At 44.8% G+C, this 21,433-nt stretch overlaps 1 protein-coding gene, 1 non-coding gene and 1 pseudogene across 2 annotated transcripts; 1 reads left to right on the forward strand and 2 right to left on the reverse strand.

The window, feature by feature from the left end:
* Positions 1 to 1,613: 1,613 nt before the first annotated feature.
* l(2)09851 (WD repeat-containing protein 1 l(2)09851) lies at positions 1,614 to 20,535 on the reverse strand. Its single transcript, XM_050176668.3, has 7 exons — positions 20,178 to 20,535; positions 19,163 to 19,304; positions 11,750 to 11,888; positions 10,073 to 10,283; positions 6,814 to 6,953; positions 5,506 to 5,703; positions 1,614 to 4,698 (listed from the first exon to the last, which is right to left on the reverse strand). The coding sequence occupies exons 1-7, from the start codon at positions 20,401 to 20,403 to the stop codon at positions 4,366 to 4,368; spliced, it is 1,389 nt and encodes a 462-aa protein (XP_050032625.1). The 5' UTR covers positions 20,404 to 20,535; the 3' UTR covers positions 1,614 to 4,365.
* TRNAS-GGA (transfer RNA serine (anticodon GGA)) lies at positions 6,055 to 6,129 on the reverse strand. Its single transcript has one exon. It is a non-coding gene; the product is annotated as a tRNA-Ser (tRNA).
* Positions 13,251 to 14,921, forward strand: LOC140219860 (uncharacterized; annotated as a pseudogene).
* Positions 20,536 to 21,433: the final 898 nt, after the last annotated feature.

The raw sequence follows: 21,433 nt of genomic DNA on the forward strand, positions 1-21,433 counted from the left end.
CTGACTATTCCAGCTCAATAAGTACATTTGTGCTAAATGCCATGAGTGACCTTTAAAAATTCTGTTAACACTTGTTGAACATAGTAAGAATATCTAATAGTTCTGCAGAAACCCGCAAGGTGGAGAGAAGTAATTAATAAAGGGAAAATCAGATATCCACTTGTTTGTAGTATTGCTATGAACGGGTGGATGTCTGATTTACCCTTTATTAATAGTAAGAATACGTTGCCTATCTGTCGTAGAGACTGCTGTGAACATGCAAGCCGAATATTACTGCTCCGCACGTGGCAGGGAATTTACAATCTCATGTCAAACACCAGCGAACAATCGCTTGCACTCTCTTCCACCATGCCGTCATGCAGCATAAGCCCGAGCAGCTGAACCCACGAACGCTACTGGCTGATTTCGTGATCGTGAGCGCATTCTCAGTAGTACACAACTGCCAGTTTTTTGGTTAAATAAATTGAAAATATATGTGTTCGCAATCTCAAAAATGCAGAAAAATAATTTCATCTCTGCACCGCTCTGTCTACACACGACAGTGGGGCACAGCCGCGTCTGCCGCGCATGGCCTCCAGGATGACAGCGGCGTGCTGCGTAGCATAGTCTACCGCCGACAGATATGTGCAGAGTCTGCCGGAGGGAGACCGCAGACTACACGCACATCTTGTGGGACTGCATTAAATATCCTGAAGACGCTAAATCAAGAACACTCCCACCGCGGCTCGAGGCAGCCGCAAAGAGCTACGACCGAGACGATCAGCTCTGGGCCGTCCAGCAGGTCCTCGAGGCGCTCGAAAGGCACGGACCCAGCGAGCCGGCAACGGCGAGCGGAGACCCGCGCCGAGTAACGGCAACTTCGAGGATGACGTAGGCCCTCGTCGGGGCGCGCAAGCGCCCAACTGCAGGCATAAATAAAGTTTCTCCAATCCAATCCAATACCGCAGCTGCCGCGAGCCCTTTCACCGCCGAGACACTCAACTTTAGGACGGGCTTTGCCCCTTCTGCTTCTCCCTTTTGTAGCTTCCAGTGTGCTAGTGGAGACGAAAAGACAGGAAGAGCAGCGTATTGGTGCGGTAACTCCACTAATACTTGTCCGATACGAAAAACATTTTGTGGCATGGGATTTGTGAGATGACGTCCTTCAATAGTGAGGCCATTCTATGTTTAGTTAGAAAAGTGCTTCGAGGCCCCTTTAACATTAAACTAAAAACATCCGGTACAAAGGGATATGCATGGTATGACATGTGACATGATGTGAATGACATGACATTTGAGCCAATAGTAGTGTGCTCGTGGTGGTGATGCCATCATGGTAGTTTCGTTAACAGGACATATATCAGGATATTCCTGGCATGACATGGCACCTGGTAATGTTTTGCGGAAACCTAAATGATACTGGATAGCCAGCTACCTGCAAAATACTTCGCATAACACAGGTTCCTACAGTGCATGGAATCTGCATAATTTTTTACAACTTAGAAAATATGTACGTAATAACTCCTCCAGATTGGTGTGTTCCACACATTATTTCTGTATACTGGGCTCCATAAATGGTTGACGTTCAATGAACGGTCCCACCAATAGCAAGGATGACTCCCTAAGAGAACTACTCACAGAGTAATAAACAATGGCACATTTATGCAGGAAAAAGCAATATACAAGAGAACCTTGCCAATACGTTCCTTTACTTGTGCATTTCAGTACCAAAGGACTTAATACCAGTCCTTGTGGTGCTAACACAATGTTCACATAAGGTCTGTCTCACACAGCGCGATTCTGCATGCAATTTTGCACTTGAAACCCGCAGGTGTGCAGCAAATCTATTATCCGCTCCTTTGTTCATACTATCTTTTAATGCTCAGAGGTGTTGAACTTGCCTGAAATCACATGTGCAGCGCGGATGGTGAATGAATGATAATGTGATCATCAGATACATAACAATGGCCTGCCTGCTTATGTTACAATATAGTGACAGAGTTAAAACGTGAAGCATGAGTTTCATAAAAGAAAGTTATTTGTTTTACTTTGAATTATTCTTGGCATAGGCTTATTCAGTCTGCTTTGGTAAATACAGTCTTCCACTAGGTGCCCGCAAATACAAAAATCCCAGCCACCACGATTGGTGCAGGTGAAACGGCAACACGAAGTTCGCATTTATGGAAAGTGGAGCAGGCAAGACAGACATAACACATTTTCCAGCTATTGCGGTCTTTATAAAAAAAGAATTTCCCTTATACTCTATGAGAACTATAGTTGCCAACCGTGCTGAATTTAGCTGGACAGCCCTAACTTTTCAGTGGCCCACGATCTGACTTGTCCCAATAGGATGATCAATATCCCGACTCATTTTTTCTACTGAAGAACTATCAACAATCCAGATTTCCTTGTTGTAATGCCTGACAGTTAGAATGCACATTCTTTTCTTGTGCCTTCTGTTGCATTGTCACAGCCCTAAAGACTGTTTCATTTTTCTCGTGGTTCTGGGCCCTAACCGTTCGCAGTACCTGTACCTGTAATTTGGTAGCAGTGTTAACGAGGCAACCACTGTACCTGTCTTGTTGCAACTAACAACGCTGTAGGACTAAAAAGAATTTTGCAATATTCTTGCATGTACAGACTTGACAGCTCCTAGAAAAGACACAATCAATCGTTGCCAGCCCCAGCCCCCATTTTTCTGTGTCTCAACTTCAACCACCCGAGAATTGGCAACCCCACTGAAAACCGAAGAAATCACTGCAAGCACTGTCCACAAAACCATTCTGCCCTCTGTACTTCTGCAATCCAATACAAAGCCCCCAAGGGAGGCTGATATTGAAAGGAGCTTGCCTTCGCCACGATGTCACGGACACAACTGAAAATAATGCCACATCCATAAAGGTTCTCCAAGTTATACAGCAGTGCAATCGCAACTGTATTCTGAAGTTGAAATTCTACTACAGGCTGTCATAATTAGGCAGCGCAGTCTCAACATTTTTTCACCATTATAAACACGATAACGTGGCGATTTCTTGCCACTGAGAAATCATGAGCAGGAAGAGTATACCTTATATGCTTGTGCAAGAGTTGCAACCCTGAATTTAGGCCTATATGTTTAAGAAAAAAAAAAAAAAAATCTATTCATATGTGGGGCGTATGAGTAACCTCTTTGACGGCATTCACAGTTGAAACGTTGGTAGGAGATGACGTAACCGTTGGTGTCATTGCAAAACTTGTTTCCCGGCACCCCACGGCTTGCAATGTCGTACTTCCCACTCATGCTGCCTTTCGTAGGTCGCTACTGTCGCCGTACGTACACACTGTCCATGCCAAGGCTTTCAGCACTTCATGTTGGATGTCATCACTCCCGCAAGAAGGTATGCGGGTGCTATCGATTGCAACATTCCATTCGCACTTTGCACAAGAAACTCAGATTGTTTTTCGCTCAGTGAACTTACGCATTGGCAAAAGGTCTGCTACCATGTCCAGGAAATGGTTCACGTCAAAAACGGCGCGGTAATGGTGCAGTGCTTAAAGGTGTACGGTTGTTCTTGCACTTTCGTGTTAGAGGGAAGTTCATCAACTAAGCACCAACACAATTCAAATCGCGGCACCACCTGGCTTGTCTTCTTGCACTCTACGTACACGTTTGTGCAGCACATGTATACACCACTTTGAGTGTCGGGCGCAAGCTGTACGCTTTACTTGGACTGTGCATATCTGTGCAGTGAGCTTTCGTTGGTCCTCGGCCAGCCAAAACATATAGAGGCATTATTTACCTAAATGTTCCCTTTGCATATTACGTGAGAGCCCCAAAAGAATTTTTTGGCACGCAACTTTATGAGCAGCATGTCCAGGGGCGGCTTCACCTTCCATTAGTGAACTTTCAATGAACCAGATTTCAATTGCTGCAGCACTTTGGTTACGTCAACCACGACAAATGAAGCAAAGCTAAAATAAAGGCTTCCCAAGATTGCTGCACACAGTGGCACGCATGTCAGTTTTTCTATGTGCTAAATGCAAATTTATTACATCTTTACTTGAGAATGTGCCACGCCCAATGAAATCGACCCCATATCTACAAAAAAAAATGTTGCAGCCCTTACACAAGATTATGCGGTATTCTTCACTGGCGTAAACTTGAAATGTGCCATCTAACTCCCTTTATTACAATGATAATCTTATGAATCATTCGCACGTTAACTTATAGTACTGGAGAAGGTAGCGTCAGGAAAGCCAGATTGTATAGTCCTGAAGCAGGCATCGTCGGGGTCGGTGTACATGACACATCGACCCCAATGTGGCTACCAGGTAAACCACAAGGCCACCCGACTTGTCGCTGCCAGCTAGTCCACGAGGCAGTACACTCCACTTGGTCGCACCTCCTCAGACACTGATAGTCCGGAACACGTTGAAGCCGTTCTGCGCTGTGCTCAGAATCAGGCCGGGCATCTGCGGATGCCAGTGCGCTTCCTTAATGTCCTTCTGCCCCTGGTGAATGAAGAGCAACTGCGGAGGGAGTCCCTGCAACACCTGGTCATCGTGGTCCTCGTCCCCGGCGGCACCTTCCGCGTCGCGGTCGCGCTCGACGGCCAGGTCCCACAGGGTGAGCTGGTCGTCACTGCCGCTGGCGCAGAAGACCGTGCTGTCCGTTGGATGCCACTCGACAGACGTGATCGGAGCGAGGTGGTGCTTGAAGGTGGCGACGGGGCGCCCGTTCTGTGGAAAAAACCGAGGTTGAAAATCAGGGGCATTCAAACGAAGAAACTTCCTAACCAAATTGAATACAGTCACTGACTGATAATCCAGGCCTGACGGGAACAGCCTATTAGTCTGAATACTAATCGGAAGTGTGAAATATCGAATTCACCAGAAAGTAAGTGGCTTTATTCCACACGTAGCAAAAAGAAAGATGAAGAAAAGAAGAAGTTTAGAACTCTCTAACTAAGCAATAAGAAATGATATCACCTTTCTGTAAACTGCAATTAATAACACGTCTAAAGCAGCCAAAATTGGTATACTATTACGCACCGCTCTAAAACATAACCACTAATTTTCAAGTGTAACATTTACAAAACACTCGTAGTTATTGTAAATTCACGTGAGCTACATACTCATATATTAAATTTGTCTGCATCAGATGCTCAAACAGATACACATTACAGAAATGTGATACTACCTGTTTTTGGGGCAAAGTTGTAAACTTTGTGCCCTATTTTCTTTTCTTCTCTTATGGAATCCCCACAATTTTTGTAGAGAGTATCAGGCCCTAAATCAAAATTTAGCTTGCTTGATTTGCTAGAATTTAATTTCCCTTCTCAAAGGCAACAATACCCTAAATCAAAATTCTGCTTGCTAGATTTCCTAGAACTTTATCTTTGTTTCTCGAAGGCAACAGATTTCACTGAACTCAATCTAGCAACTGCATGATGAGAGCATTCTGCATGTAATTGAACAGGGAAATAAAAGCCTCCTCTTAATCTATACAAACAAGCTACAAGTTCTACTGCGAAGCAGGAAACCAACCTGAAAGGTACGCAGGTCCCAGACCTTGATGGCACCGTCATCGCCACCAGACAAGAGGAAAGGCTCTCGTCGATTCCAGCTAATGACGTTGACGTCGGCTTCGTGGGCATCCGCTGCCGTGAGCATGCACGCTTTGTGGGGCGCCGCTCGCACGTCCCACACTCTTATGGACTTGTCAACGGAACATGATGCCATGACCTGGAACAAGCATTGGTTGATTGATTGATGGATTGATTTTGTAATAAATAGACAGATGCTGTCTCTATTGAAAGCTGCATGTTTGCCTGGCATGCTATTCCAGCTGTTGGGTGGAAGATATGACGTACATGGTGACTAGACAAATGCACAAATGGGACATACATATATAGACACACACCCACACGCACACATTCAAAACCAGTCATGAAGTCTGCCTAAGGCCAGTGGCTGTCGAGAAAGAAGAGCTTTCCAATAAAGGGAAAATCAGACATCCACCCGTTCGTAGCAACTGCTACAAAGGAAACTCATATGGGTTCCTCGAAAGAAAAGCCTCGCAGTTGAAAAAAAATTTGTCCTGGTCCGGGACTTGAACCCGGGGCCACCGCCTTTCCAGGGCAGCCGCTCTACCATCTGAGCTAACCAGGCGTCTAGCAGATGGCATGGCGAAGTCGAATTTGTCAACAACTCGAAGCGAAGGCAAGAGTTTGACGTAATAGTTCTGCGGAAACCTGCAAGGTGGAGAGAAGTAATTAATAAAGGGAAAAACAGACATCCACCCATACTTAGCAATTACTACAAAGGAAACCCATATGGGTTCCTCGAAAGAAAAGCCTCGCAGTTGAAGAAAAATTTGTCCTGGTCCAAAATCACCAGATTTTGAAGCGCCGATTCCATGCAGAGAGATGCAATTGTTCTTTTTACGGTCTTTGAATGAGACAATTCATAGGGTAAAAGCTCTTTCTTTGCACGTGGGAAATACGCCTAACCGGTGTGTCCCTTAGTTATCGTCAGCCTGAGGTATATTCAGCATGAGGTATATTCAGCATGAACGTGCTTGGCAGCATGTTCTTAACATGGCCATGATGATTACCCAAGTTTTACACAGGTCAAATACTACACTCCTGCCCTTGATGTACTTGAAATCCGCCGTAAAGTACTGACACGTCCGAAAGCCGTGAGAAATGGAAGCAATTTGTTCAGATTCACATGAATGAGCTCAGCCGCTCTGATATTTACACCTTTTTATCTAGACCACTGGTTACTTGCCCCTATGCTCTACAGGGCCAATAAGCGAACAGACAGCAGCAAATCGAGCACCAAATATCTCACCGTGGCTTCGTTGGGAGACCACTGAATATCTTCAACTGATGCTGTGTGCGCCGTGTAGGGTCGCTGGTCAACATGCCAGCTGCTTTCCTGTGGCTTCCACAGGTGGATGCTCTTGAGGCAATCGCCCGTCGCCAACACGCCTGGAAAGGCATGACATATTTATTTACTATTTATTATACTTACCCTGAGAGCTCACAGAAAGCTATGCTGCAGACGCTTGCCTGTACACAATTACGGAAGCTCTGTCTGATATTTTTTTTTTCTTGCTGCTCTAAGTGCGGTGCTTCTCAGGACCTCGTTAAAGTTCTTTGTCTGCCTGTCTGTCCTCGTGTTTTTATTGCCTACCCTGCTGCAATATTGCCTACTTTCTTTTCTCTCTGTTTTTTCCCCTAACCTGCTTGGGCCCACCAAAAGCTTGCGGTATGTAATAAATAAAATAAATGTTACCAAATACTCAGTAACTCTCATGCTCACATAGCCAGCAACATGCTACCCTAGCACAATGTTAACCAACATCCAAGATCCAAGTCATACCTACGCTGTTCCTTATCCAACTTCTCACGAGCAACCAGAAAGACTCACCAACAGCTATAACGTGAAAAATAATTGCTGAAAGACACCAGTCAGCACAAAGAAGACTACATGTTGCAGCCATCGCACTTGGTTAACTTTGCAGGTGAGTATGCTAACAACGTAATGCCAGGGCACATCGGAGTTTGTTGCAGCGTTAGGACGCCATAATCGTCACACACCAACTGTGTTAGGGCAGACGCCGCATTGACTCATTATAGAACCAGTTCTAGGGCCCAGCTATGCAATACGCTGGGTTACCCACCGCAGCGATGCATGCATTCCAGAAGTGCGCAGGTCTTAGTACTAGTGCTACAATCAGGAAGGTAGTTGGGCCCCGTTAAACTCCAGTGTTTTGCCAGAGAAGGCACAGCATCTCGAACCGGATTGGCCTCCCTATAAGCAGTCTTTTTGAGCACATGGTTATGCTAGCGTGCTTCAACTGTGCCCTGGGAACACTGACAAGTGTGTAACCTCAATCTGCAGAGGTACATTTCACAAACTGCGGTCTGCAGACCAGCAGGTTTCCTCGAATGAGTCCAATGTTACACTGCAGAGACGTTCCACTGAGAAGCATCATAAACTGAACACTCAGAAGTCGGCTCAGGCACACTTGATTATCTTTTTATGTAGAACACATTATTCCACACCAACGCAGACCAAAGTGAAAAGCAGTGAAAGGGTTAGTGTTGCAAATAATTTGTGTCGTTGGCTGTCTTCAATTAAATATATAACTATGCATTTTCAGTAATAGAATATGCGAATGACACCAAAAGAAAGTAAAAGAGGCTGCTTCAATCTGCTACACTAGTGCATTACCGAAATTTCTCATAGACTGTCAGGGACTAACTAAAACATTGAGTAAACATAACACAGTCTACGCTCATTACAACGGACCTGCGTACAACAGACTTTCGGATATAATGGACCATATTTCAACCTTAGTTTGTTCTACTTATTGAGTGAATACAACAAAGTTTGCTTTTAATGGACCGCGCTACAATGGACTATTGGCTACAGCGAACGAAATTAGGAGCAATTTTTTCAAAATCGGGCGTATAAAACGTATTTTTGCCATGTGACAACTGACTTGCGAGGGTCAGTTGACGGTCGCAGCTCAATATCGTGCGTGTGGGAGAGGAAGGCAGGGCGGAAATGTACCGTCTTCTTTTGCACGCGAGGCACAAGGGGAACCAAGAGAGAAGTGTTCTACTCCGGCGGCTGCAGCTTATGGAGCGGCAGCCATATATTGAAAGCGATCTGCAATGTGGGCAAAGTGCTCGCCCACACCGGCGTTGTATCTTGAAGGCGATCTGCGATGTGGACGACATGCACGCCCGTGCAGGCCTCATCTTCAAAGCGGTCTGCGATGTGGACAAACTGCGCCCACTGCCAGTACCCTCGTATGTGCTGTGCTTTCGGCGTTTAGTTTGCATTGCAACGAGAGACAGCATGACGGTCAATACACTCGCTCTGCTACCACGCTTCCTCACTCCAATGTTTTGACAGCCGGTGTGTGCAGTCATCAAGTGAGATGTGTTTATGTTTGCTCGTGTGCCCGTGACACCATGCTTGTTCATTTGGTTATTAAGCAAATGTTTACCAGCTTATGCAGTCGATAAAGCTACTATACTTACTTTGTGTAGCTATCTACTAATTTGCTATCGCAATCGATGCTTCACCTTTCAAGCGAAAATGCGACTTTTTTTCTGAGTTACTTTGCCTGCTTCACGCACAGACCGCGAGTCCTCGGACGTCATAACCTTTCAATGTTCATAAATTTGAACAGTTGCAAACATCCCAGTTGTGCGCATCGATTATCAGATACGCGTGGCTACTTGGTCTACATGTTTTGCATATGTGCAGCCTTTAAAAAAAATGCTGTAGTTACGTTGTGGTACCGTTTATAGTACAGATACTCGCGACTCCAGCGACTTGCTTTATGAGCAGTTTATGTTGCAATTACACAACATGTATCACCTGTAACTGTGCAAGCTCCGCATTTGCTGTATTTGTATGGGTGGTCATGTGTAAATGGAGCTACCCGAGCAAGTGTAAGGGTCCGTCCCGTGGCGGCTGAAACTTGGGGAAACGTTGCTCTACTGAACACTCTGGAGTTCAATACAATGATGACTCTACAATAGGCTCCCGTTTAATTGACTCCAGTTAATTCGAACATTCAGTTAATTTGATGCCGAACGAAGGTCCTGGCCAGCGCCCATGCATTTCTATGAACCCCAACTTTCGTTATTTCAATCCTAAAATTGGCCTTCCCTAGACATAATGCAAACTTGACTAGTCAGCACTCCCGCCCCTGACCCACATGGTGACACTAATGGAAGTCTCTGTCTCGGCGGAGCTTAGGGTACAGTAAATAAGTTGGGAGCGATGTCATTTTCCACTGAAAATGCCTATTTTTGGCCTGCCCTAGGAAGATTGTCAAACGATAACCATAGCTCACATCGTTTAATTACGGTATTTACCTGACTCTAATGCGAGCCTCTTTCTTCAAGAAAATCAGGCCGAAAATTGCCTTCATGGTGCAATCAGACACTAAACCAAGACCACATTTGCTTTGCTGCCATGGTTTTAAGGTCTGTCTCTTCCAACTTCATGCAGAAGCATGGGAACTGATTCTGCGAGGACACCAAACAAAGTATTGCCTAAGGAAGCAAGCCATCGAACCAACCGGGCTTGGTTGGTGACCAGTCAACGGCATAGCCCTCGGCTAGGTGACCTCCAAAATTGAAGATGGGCTTGGGAGCCTCATGGTTGCGCACATATGACGACATGGCCGAAGGGTGGTCAAGCACGTGCAACGGCCGGGCGAGGTCCCACAGGTAGACACGACGGTTTTCCGACCACGACGCTGCTAGGGTCTTGTCGCCAACTCTGGCAACCTGCGATAATGTCACATCACAAAGCCAATTCATGTTCACTTGAGTCTCTAAGGCACCTCTCTTCCAGTCTATCTAAAATTGCTGCAATGAACAGTATTGCTGAACTTCAAAAGCCCTGCAAGTTTTTTAACCCCTTCAGGCACCAATTACGTAATTCTGTCCATTGAAAATTTACTTTCACCACGTTTACTGCATATTCAATATCACGAAGAGCCCGCAGTTGCAGAATTAATAAAGAATTCTCAATTCTTCAGTGAGCCTTGCCAAGTTTACAGAATGCCAACTCCATGCAAGAACTCTCTACAAGAATGTCAGACATGAGAACATCAATTATTTCATGTCTAGCATACTTAGAAAGCACTTATCTACCAATTTGATATGTCTGATGTAAAACACTGTGAAAGAAATGAAAGAAGTGAACCCGCTACACGCAGACATCATGACAGCAATTATTCTGCTATTTATCTTTCAACTCATTTTACAGGTACCCTTTAGGATATACAGTGGAGCCCCATTAATACATTCCTCACTGTTGTGTTTCCCCAGCTGCTATGTTGCGTTTTCGCGGTCCCAACCTAAATCCCATTGACTCCCATGTATCTCGTTGCCGTTTGATACATCGCCATTCTGTAGTGTTCCCACATCTTATGTTGCATATGAACACAGCGATCACGTAAGTATGACTCTCACACGTAGCAAGTTACAACAAGCAACCGATATGGTGCAACAAGCGACCGAAGTTTGCAATAAGTGACGGATGTTGCACAAGCCAGGCACTGCACAAGCACCGGGAGAAAACATGCACAGAACAGTTGGCAAAGCTCCTGAAAAAGCGTGCATCGGTTAAAAACTACCGAGAACCACGCACACTGGGACAAATCCACCGAGCGCATGACTACATTTATTTTGGGGCCTGCAAAGGTATTCTTTACGTTGCATAATCGCAGGTTCTCTAGAGCCGGCTTCGTTGCTATCATGCTGTGCAGTGAAGAGACGACATTGAGGGGAAGCATATCAAGGGTCGACAGGGACCACCGTCGCAAAACATTGTATTTGTCCCTTAAATAAACACACGTGCCACCCCCTGTGACAGTACTAGCACCAAGATGTCTACTAAGAGCACTGGCAGCCATTCAGAGTGTTTCTGACACTGCTGTCACAATTTGAGCCCTTCTCCCTGTTATGCTTGCCAGCTGGTACATACTTTTTTCCCCCGGTATCTTGAAAAACGTTTCAACAGGTTTCTAGAGTACCACTCAAATGTGCAGCTCAGGTAAAATCAAAAGTGTTTCAGGATGCATGTGACAAATTTTGAATATCACTATAATTTCATTGGTGCTTTTGCTTTTTATGCCCCATCTTGGAGTGCACAACTGCACACACAACATGTAAAGGGGTTAAAGCGAAGCTTTCTTAACCTAACCTAACCAAAGAGTATCTCAGAACAAGTTTACGATGGTACCCACCCTGACACGGTTGACACAGCCATTGTGTGGGACTAGAGCCGTTTCAAGCTCTGGTTTGGAGTCTTCGTCATCACTGTCTGAGCTGTCTTCGTCGTCGCCAGCGTCCTTTTGCGATGCCTCCTTGTTTCGACTCAGGTTGCTGCGTGATGAGCAATAACGCCACATTAGCTCTAAACTCACCAGCAGCACAAAAAGCAATCTTCACCAAAGGGCCCCTAAAGATAATCTAACAATGTTTCAAGACATCTCAGATATTATGCGACACTCTATTTGGAATTTCCTCTGGCAATGCTTTATATTCCAAAGCATCTTGCGCTGGCGATGCCATGAGAGATACACATTTTGCTTTAGTTTTACATTGATATATTTTTAATTACATAAACTGCATAAATTTCAATCTTAAAGCAGTGTAGGACCCCTAGCTATCATGGCTAGTGTTGGGTCCATGTTTCATACCAGTATATCTTGTATAGGCGAACAGTGAAAGTAACATTAGACAAAATAACGAACTTAATCAGGAAAACACATTTTAACTTTCACATTACCAGTGGTGCTACTGGCGCTTAACAGTGATGCCACAGCCGTACAAAACAGCAAGGCCTAACCAGCAGCACTTCCTCAGTATCCAGCGGCGAAAGTTGTTGTTTAGTGCCGAGTCAATCAAAACCTTAGTAGTGACCGCACGCCATTCTTACGCCATGAAATCACTGCGCATAGAAAAGTGGGAGACAAGCGACAAATTGAATAGCGGGAAAATTTTTCCCGGCCACCATGTCCGTGCCGATGTGTGTGTTATGTACCCAAATTCGAGCAAGACACCATATAGCGTCCGAAGCTTCGGCCACCGTTTTACAATGGTCATACAGGAGAGGAGTCCAGGGTCTGGCTCGGAGCCAGTGCGATCGCTCACTGCTGCATGAAAAGCGAAGCATTCCTGTTGCCTAAGCAATGTGCATGCTTACACATTGTGCATGTGTGGAAGGTATTGAATGTAATGCAACAGCCCACAGAAGAAACAGCAGTATGGTCCAGGCTTAAGGTATGAGGCCACTTTGAAAACTTTATTTTTTTGAAAAAAAATCAATTTTTTAAATTTTATTTCATCACATTACACATTCATTTCTGTATGACTCGAGAAAAAAATTATGCTCCTAACTAAAACCGTTCCAAAGATACAGCCAAATATGTAACCCCCTGTGCATTTTGCAAAACCGCAACTAACACAGTTTCGGTTTCCACATATCGAAAAATATTTGGCTCCTTTGGCTTTTTTTGCACCACAATTTTTCAGTTTACAATCAGAATAACTTTTTTAAGCGTTTGTGTCTATTTTTGCTTTCATTTAATAACAAGAGTGCTCGCAAGAGGGACGCATGATGTTTTGATCACATGAGTGGTGTGCCCTGGAGCATTCCCGCGCAAATTCAAGAACCTGAAGACTGCTTACTCGGTGACTCGTGTGGTTCAACGACATCACTTAGTTGTTACACGCTTTGCGCACATGGGGAAGTTTAGAGCGCAGAGGAGACAAAAGCGAAAGTTTGCCGGAAATAGACACACGACAGGTGAAGTGGGCGACGAACGCAGTCCTGCCAACGTGAGTGCTTCAGCAAGTGCCTTGAAACTCGGCGATGTGGAGGACTACGATGACTGTAAATCGGATTCTACGCCGGAAGGAAACAGGATAATTGACCTTGACATCCTGTCAAATGTTTCTTCATCACTGGTGTGTCTGGAGTGCTTGGCAAAATCCCTGAAACTTGAGGAGCACTCCTTTGCAGGTGTGTCTTGTGTGTCGGCTACTCTGTGCGTTGAATGTGGCTATGAGAACCATTTCTCGTCATCAAGAAAGTCGGGGCATTCAACGGAGAACAATGTTCCGACTTGTATATGCAATGCGACAGCTAGGAAGTGGGCATGCGGGTGCGAAAACATTTTGTAAAGTTATGAATATGCCTCCACCCCCATGGCATTCCGCTTAGGATAAAATATCTTTGAAGGTGGCTGACGCTACAAAGGAGGTTGCATCGAAGTCAATGATTGATGCAGCAGTTGAAGTGCAGAAGGCTGTCAACAGTAATCAGTGCGGAGTGTCAGGGGATGGCACATGGCAAAAACATGGCCACTCTTCATTGAACGGCTGTGTTTCTTTGATATCTGTGGATACAGGAAAAATAATTGATGTGGAAGCTTTTTCCAGCACATGCAAGTCATGCAAGATCAAGAGCAAACTGAATCCCACAAGCAGTGAATTCCTGGAATGGAAGGCGAACCACACAACATGTCATGCCAACCACACAGGCACTTCCATTGGTATGGAGTCAGTTGGACTTTACAGCATGTTTGAGAGGTCAGAAACGACACGCGGCTTGAAATATGTACACTACTACGGAGATGGAGACTCAAAGAGCTATTCGACAGTGAAGGATATTTATGGACCAAATAGCGTGAAAAAATTTGAAGAAAGCTGAAGAAGACAGTGCGTGGATTAGGTGGCATAGGAAAATTGTCTGATGGGCTCATTGACCACCTTCAAAATTACTATGGCATTGCAATCAAAGCCAATGTCGGAAATCTTGCAGGAATGAAACAAGCAACGCTAGCTAGTTTGTTCCACTGCAGTTCCACGGACGACAATCCAAGACATGGGCTGTGCCCTATAGGAGCAAGCAGTTGGTGTGCTTTCAACCGAGCTAAAGCGGCTGGCCAATGTAACTACAAGCACAAGGGAGGACTTTCAAATGACGTTCTGAACAGAGTAAAGGTTGCATACAAAGACTTTGTTCAGACGAGCTCCTCAAGAAATGTTTACATGGCAAGATACAGAATGCCAATGAATGTTTCAACGACACGCTCTGGCAAAGGGTACCTAAAGATGTCTATGTCAGCCTGCCAACACTGAAGTTTGGCTTGTATGATGCCGTGTGCCATTTTAACAATGGCAACAGAGGAATGCTGGATGTCTTGAAACACATTGGGATTGAGTCTGGGCGCCACACAATGAAAGCTTGCTTGACAGGTGACCAACAGCGCATCAAGAGATCCTCCCGTCAGTCTACCGATGCCACAAGAAACGCAAGGAAAAAAAAGCGAGCAGACGCACGAGCGAAAAAAAGTAAAAAACCTAAGGAGGACCTGAGCTACAAATGTGGTGGATTTTAACCCTCCTGGATATTGCTGTGTGGCATATGTAGCTACCGTATATCAAATCTTTTTTGTTGTTTTTCTCGAAACTTACTTTTCTGCCGTTTCAGCTTGCGCGAACATTCCTAACTTTTTTCCTCAAGCAGATTTTTTAATGAAACTTTCAACACTTATTCTTGGTATATCAGGCTGTGCAACCAACTAGAGAAGATTTGTTATTGTAGCATTTCTTTTAAAAACATTCCTTGTTGAAAACCGTCGTTTTTAATAATATTGTAAATAAAAAACTACGATTGATGATATCGTAATTATTTTAGTTCATTGCGTATATTATGGCTTTATGTACACAACTGCAAGAGGAATTTTTCTTGTGGTGAGGTATGTATGAGTTATGACTGCTGGCGTGGGATGCATTATCAGTAAATTTTCTGACAATAAAAATGTATAAAAAATGTTTTGTGTGTATTTCAGCACTCTGATTAGAATACAAGAAGGCAATCTTTAATATAGATAACTAATTTCCACTTTGTATTCGATACCAAAACATTTTTTCTGAAAAGTGGCCTCATACCTTAAGTGAAGAGGCTTGACTCTGTTCACTGCGGAGCTAACGCAGCCACTAGTTCACACCATGCCGCTTTCGATGGTGCAGTATAACGGCACTTGAGGATTTGCGTACATTTTTGAAAGCTTGGGCAACCCTGTCAGAGCATGGTGCACGCAGATTTTTCATATTTTACTGAAATGTAGCAGGATGCGACAAGGTTCGCCTCTCGGTGCAGTTCGGCACAATGGTAGCATCGCTGCATTATGCAACCAATAAAAAAATGTCTTATGCGAGGAAGGAATATTCTTGGCAATGTCGACATCACGTGAAATGGAATTCCAGCTAATGGCTCCGCTTTACCACAGGTGTTTCTGGCTGTAGTATGTATTCTTCCAAATTAGGCAGATTAGAGAGGTTGCTGGCCATGACTCCAGTGCTATGTGTGGGCGCCCCTGCATGCTCAGTAAAGCATGCGGGAAGGAAATAAACTAGGAGGGAGCACTGCGTCACGCAGCCAGGCCTCGCCAAGTAAACTCTCAGTGAAGCTGTCCCCTCTGCCTTATCCTTGCTGTGTCAGCCCAACACGTGACCTCTGAGACTCTGTGTACCGGCCAGGAATGTTTGTTTCCTCGATAGTTTGTAATTGATGCACGCATGTCTGGTTGCCCTACTGCATCTCTGTCTGCAAATTGGGAGCACTAAAACCTACCATAGCACACATTTCTTCTTTAAAAGCTTAGCTGGAGTACACACATTTTGCATATGCTCTTTAGTACACGTTTACCTTTAGGTGCAGCACACAATCAGCAACAGCCTTGGCACAGTAAACAGCGACAAGCGACAGATCTTTTTTTAGATCACTACGACTTTTGCAGCAACTTTGCTCTTGCCGATTTCACCTGCTTCAGGAACTTGTCTACACAAACTTGCCCAAAGCAAGTACGCCTCTTGCATCCTTTCGCCATCGGAAGTCTTGCAATGCAAGTTCTCGTGTCGAGGAGCAGAGCTCATTCGCAAGCAGTATTTTTCCACAAAACTTTACGCGATGTTCCAAAATATTTTCGCGACTTGGCAGGCATGTGAGGGACACCACAGCAAAGGGCTCCATAGAACTCACAGCTATCTAGAGACTGGATTTCCTTAACATGCACTTAAATCTAAGCCCACAAGTGTTTTTTGGCTTCTGCTTCAACCAGAATGCAGCTGCCATGATTGGCAATCAAACCCATGACCTTGTACTCAGCAGCAAAACACCACAGCCACTGTCATGCGCTGTAATACATTAAAGCACAGATTACAGGTATGCTTTCCAGCACGCTGGCTTGCTCCTACATGCCTGCTACGCCTTACGAGGAACGGTGGTTAGAATCAACAAAAGGTGTGTGCCGGCTTGCGCTCACTCCTGCCAACGTGTCTTGGCGGACATGGCTTCGCGAAATTCAGGTAGGGATATTATACTTCAACATGTGCTATCCGGATTCGTTAACTTGTTTACTGGGCCCAGCAGCAGCGATAACATGCATGCGTGTTCTTCCCACAACACACGAACAGCTCCCAGCAATTACTGCATATCAAGAAGATGCACTGTCCTGAACGGAGAGCCTGAAATGAACTGCTTACTGCCCCACGGGGACTGTCTGATGGTGCAGCTATTCTGTGTGCATAGGTGGACAGTCACACGACATTTTTTTAAAATAATATTTCATGGGCTTCTTCTGTTCACTGGAAAAAGTAAACACGATGTGTAACTCGCTGGAAACACCTCCTTATGACATTTCTTACCATTTTTTACAAACATGTAACTGACATCTTGAGAATTAGAACAGTTTGAAAGTTAGATAATTTTAATAGAATTGATTGGCTGCTGGGGTTTTAAAAAGTACTGGCGGTTTCTTAACAAGACTCAAAGTAACATGTTTTTGGCTTTATTCACATGCTCTTTAAAACACAGCACATGATAGCTGGGACACTCTGCATAACATGTTTTATGCATATATTAAATATTATAGGGACATTTAAGGGCACCATAATAAATATTTCCTCCCCCTTTTCTTTTGAACCCCTTGTTTCATTCACTACAGCCTAGCGATATTGTGAGTGTTTCCTGCTTGTCTTTTCAGCTGCAACCTTATTTTTTTTTTAAGCAATAATAAAGATGACTTGATTTGGTTCCCTTTAACTGTCACTCTGCTTGCCATGGCACCTGGTGTTAGTAATAGCATACGTAGTGCCCACAACATTCCAAGAAAGTCAGCTGATATAACCGTCTTCTGCTAGCTAATATACAGATGAAGGACAAAATGGATGTCAAAGAGTTCTAAGAAAGGACAAGGCAGCGTCTAAGCGACACTGGAAACACTCCGCTGCACTCAAAGGTCTGATATTTGGCTCAGATGCTTATGGCAACACGGCTGGTGAATTGGATGGATTTGTCTACCGCACTCAAGAAGTACTTTGGGGATTCCCATAGTGAGAGTCAAGTGTCATATCAGCCAGAGTTTGCGATAGGAAACTACAACTTTTCAAAAATACCCATTACAGCTGAACTTCGTTACATCGAACAGTGCGATGATCGTGACATAGTTTGATATAGCTAAAATTACATATATGTATATAAATTTATGAGTGAAGCAGACCAATAAGCACGGAGGCGTGAAGGCCGGAAGCTTGTGCATGATGGCACCGCGCACTAGCAGAAGCATGAACAAGCGACTAGCTATGTCGCAAGTTCAGAGAAGCACTTTCAGCACCTTAGCTTATGCAGGAGCGGTAGGTACTATCCACCACACCAAGATCCACTGGTGTACTGTGGGAGAGCTTGCCATCTGCATCCAGAGCGGGCACAGTTCGACACTGTTCATGCCCGACTAGGTCCGATGCATAAAATTTTAATATACATGTAGGCATCTTGCTGATTCGGCACCTGTTCGATATAAGCAATAATTCGATTTGTCCGAGTTCGATATAATCACATTAGACTGTGTACACCATTTCATACAAAAGCAGGCAATGCTGTGAAAGCTATACAAGTAGTGCAGTCATAGAAGTCTGACTTCATGCATTTCACAGCACAGTTGTGTTTCATCTGTGGCACTTTTTACCGAATCATTACTTCACATGTCAAAGCTACAACTTGTAGACAAAAGATTTCATTAAATCATGCACTGTCTGTGCACCTTTGTGACACCGGAAAGCGGTGCACTATGGTCGCTGGTCACAGAAACGTATCAGCGCTTGTGTGGTAGCAGATGGCTTCAGACTTACGTTGGCCTTTAAGCAATCACGACGTCATACGTTGTGACGTAAAACTATGAGACTTAAGTTACATCAAATTATATGATGCATGCCTATCTTTATCGTTCATCTGTAATACACTGTTCTTTGGTCACGAATGCAGACAGTGTGTGGAGCCTCACTGGCATTTATAGCTTTGCCTGCTATGTATGAAACAATGTATCAGTTTACGAAACAATGTTCACTTATGCCACACAAGATGCGTGCACGCTTTCTAATGTGCTAGTTTGGCATCAATTTCAAGCCCAATATTTACCACAATACTTATCTCCTCAGAAAACAGACCTGACTAAAAAAAGAAACCAAGGAAAAATAATCTTGTGAGCAAGTGAGCCTTTGCCTATTTTATACTATAATAGGGTGATTCAAGTTAAGGTGCAACATGAAGCGTCTAGAGTTAGACACACAAGAGAAGCAAAGCCAATCACCTCATCTTCATCACCATGAGGTGATTCAAGTGCGATCGCTCGGCCTGGGTGCCGGAGGTAAGGTAGCAAGTCAGTGGGAAGTGGTCGGCCCGGTCGTCACCCAGGGTGTCCTTGATGATGTCGAAGCTCAGGCATGGAGCAACTGTGGAGAAATGAATGTCATCATTGTGCAGACATCCTAATGGCAATGATAACAATAACGACGATGGCATGAGCATCTGCATTAAAAAGAGGTCATAGCACATATGCTTTTTTTTTTTTTTTTTTCATTGTCTTGCCCTGTTTACAGCGTGAGCAAGTCGGGAGAGGTGGTCAACCTTATCTCATTTAATTTATGTCGATGTGACACTGAAGATTTTTTGTCTCAAATATGCACCAATTCCAGCGTGTATCACATGGCTATGCTAAATTTCAATGAGGCCATGAACTAGTGCTTTCCATGCTGAGCCAAGAACTGTCTGAATTGTCAGTTCAACTTCTAATACACTTATCGTCATAATCGTGCGAAATTGGCAACTATTCGTTCTTTCAGCACTTATAGTCTATTCTTGCTTCCCAAGCTTTGATATCTAGCAAACATTTCTGAAAGCAGAAAAGGCGGATGTTAATGACATCAATGATAGCAGGAAGCAGACCTCGAACTCGCTAACGCACAGGCGATGCGCAATGCAGGTGGCGACATCTTGTGACGCAGAATTGAAGTAGAGTGCACAACATCATGATCGCAATGACATGCTATCTGTAACCTAGCTCCTGGCGTTCATACATCGCCAGCAACATATTCATGAATGTGCAGTGGCTCCCATTTTGTTTCCTTCGACGGGAGAGACACTGAAACACAAGTTGTTGACGCTTTGCGGTTGGACGAACCACCACAAGATGCCGCAACCATGGCTGCTGCTGCCGTACATGCCTCCGATGTAAAACTCTCCACAGAGCGCCGCTAGACTTGTTCATAGCGCAGCTCGAACCACCTTGTTGCTATCAGAAAGAAGGCTAAAAACATTGCACGAACTTGTGGTGGCCTGGTGATAGACGACGTAGGCCGACTGATCGCACTCAAGTTCCTCGCCGTCTTCGTTCGCAGTCGTGGTACCAGGCACGTAAACGCGACGATCTGCTGCGCCGGCAGCTGCATCACCGGTGCCCGCGTCTGACATGTCGTCGTCCTCGACGTCTCCGTCATCCATGTCCTCGAAGTCAGAGTCTGAGTTCTGTCCGCCGCCGGCCTCGTCCGCCATCGTTTGTTAGTAGCAGCAGCCGCCTTTCGCTAGATTCTGCTACGGGAGATCAGTTTCACGCGCGATGTACGCGAAAGACAGCGGCGCACATGGAAATCAATGATGGCGGCACCCATAAGCGATGCTCATGTCGATGCGAATGACGTCTGCGGCCGGTTAAAGGTTTCGCCGGTGCTCCTGCAAAAGCGTTTTCAAAGTGCGCACCATAGTGTCCACATCGCGCTTTTCATTGACGGCTCATTCAAAGCTACAAAAAGCAGCCTCGAAGGCTGTGCTTTTGCATACTGCGTTTCCAGCGCCTGAAGTTCACAAAAGCACGGCCTTCGTGATTCGCTCCGTCATACCTGAAGGAGCCGCCGCAACCAGCTGCAAGAAAATGATTTTTTTTTAAATAAAGTTTTTAAAACTGCTCTTCAACGTTTTTGCTGGTACTAGTACTCTAAGATACTATGCCACTCTTATACGCAACTCTTGTTCGATGCTCGCGTTCACAACGTCTCAACCACGACCACCTGTCGGTTAATTAGCGCATGAAGTTTTGATAGTCGCGCTGCCACACTGTTCTTGGATAAAAAAGCAAATAGATAATAACCTTTGAACGCAATGACCGTCGGTCTGTGACTCCCTTTGCAACATGGAGGCAGGAAATTGTTTGTACTTCGATCGTCTGGGCCATTTCCTTGAGGGCGCGGCCAGGGGCTATTACCTATTACTCTCGCAGACCATTCTCTAAGCGCATCTTTTGCGGTCTTTTGACTGTACGTCTAGCGAAAAGCCGGAGTTGCATGTGCCTGAAGTATTCAGTATCATTTAAAGCTTCAAGTAATTCTAAAGAAACTGCCGTCTTGGTAGTACTAGAAATATTCCACGTCTAGTGCTATGACAAACGTGCTTCTCTGTGGGAGTCGTATGTTAGTAACAGGCGGCAAAATAACGTCATCGTGCTGGGTTGGTGCAGCATATGTACTGGGACAAGTGTGGTACAAGAAGTACGCTGAGAAAATTGCGCTCCAACCCGTACTCTAATTTG

The sequence above is a fragment of the Dermacentor andersoni genome, chromosome 8 (assembly GCF_023375885.2).
Source record: "Dermacentor andersoni chromosome 8, qqDerAnde1_hic_scaffold, whole genome shotgun sequence".
Lineage (NCBI taxonomy): Eukaryota > Metazoa > Arthropoda > Arachnida > Ixodida > Ixodidae > Dermacentor > Dermacentor andersoni.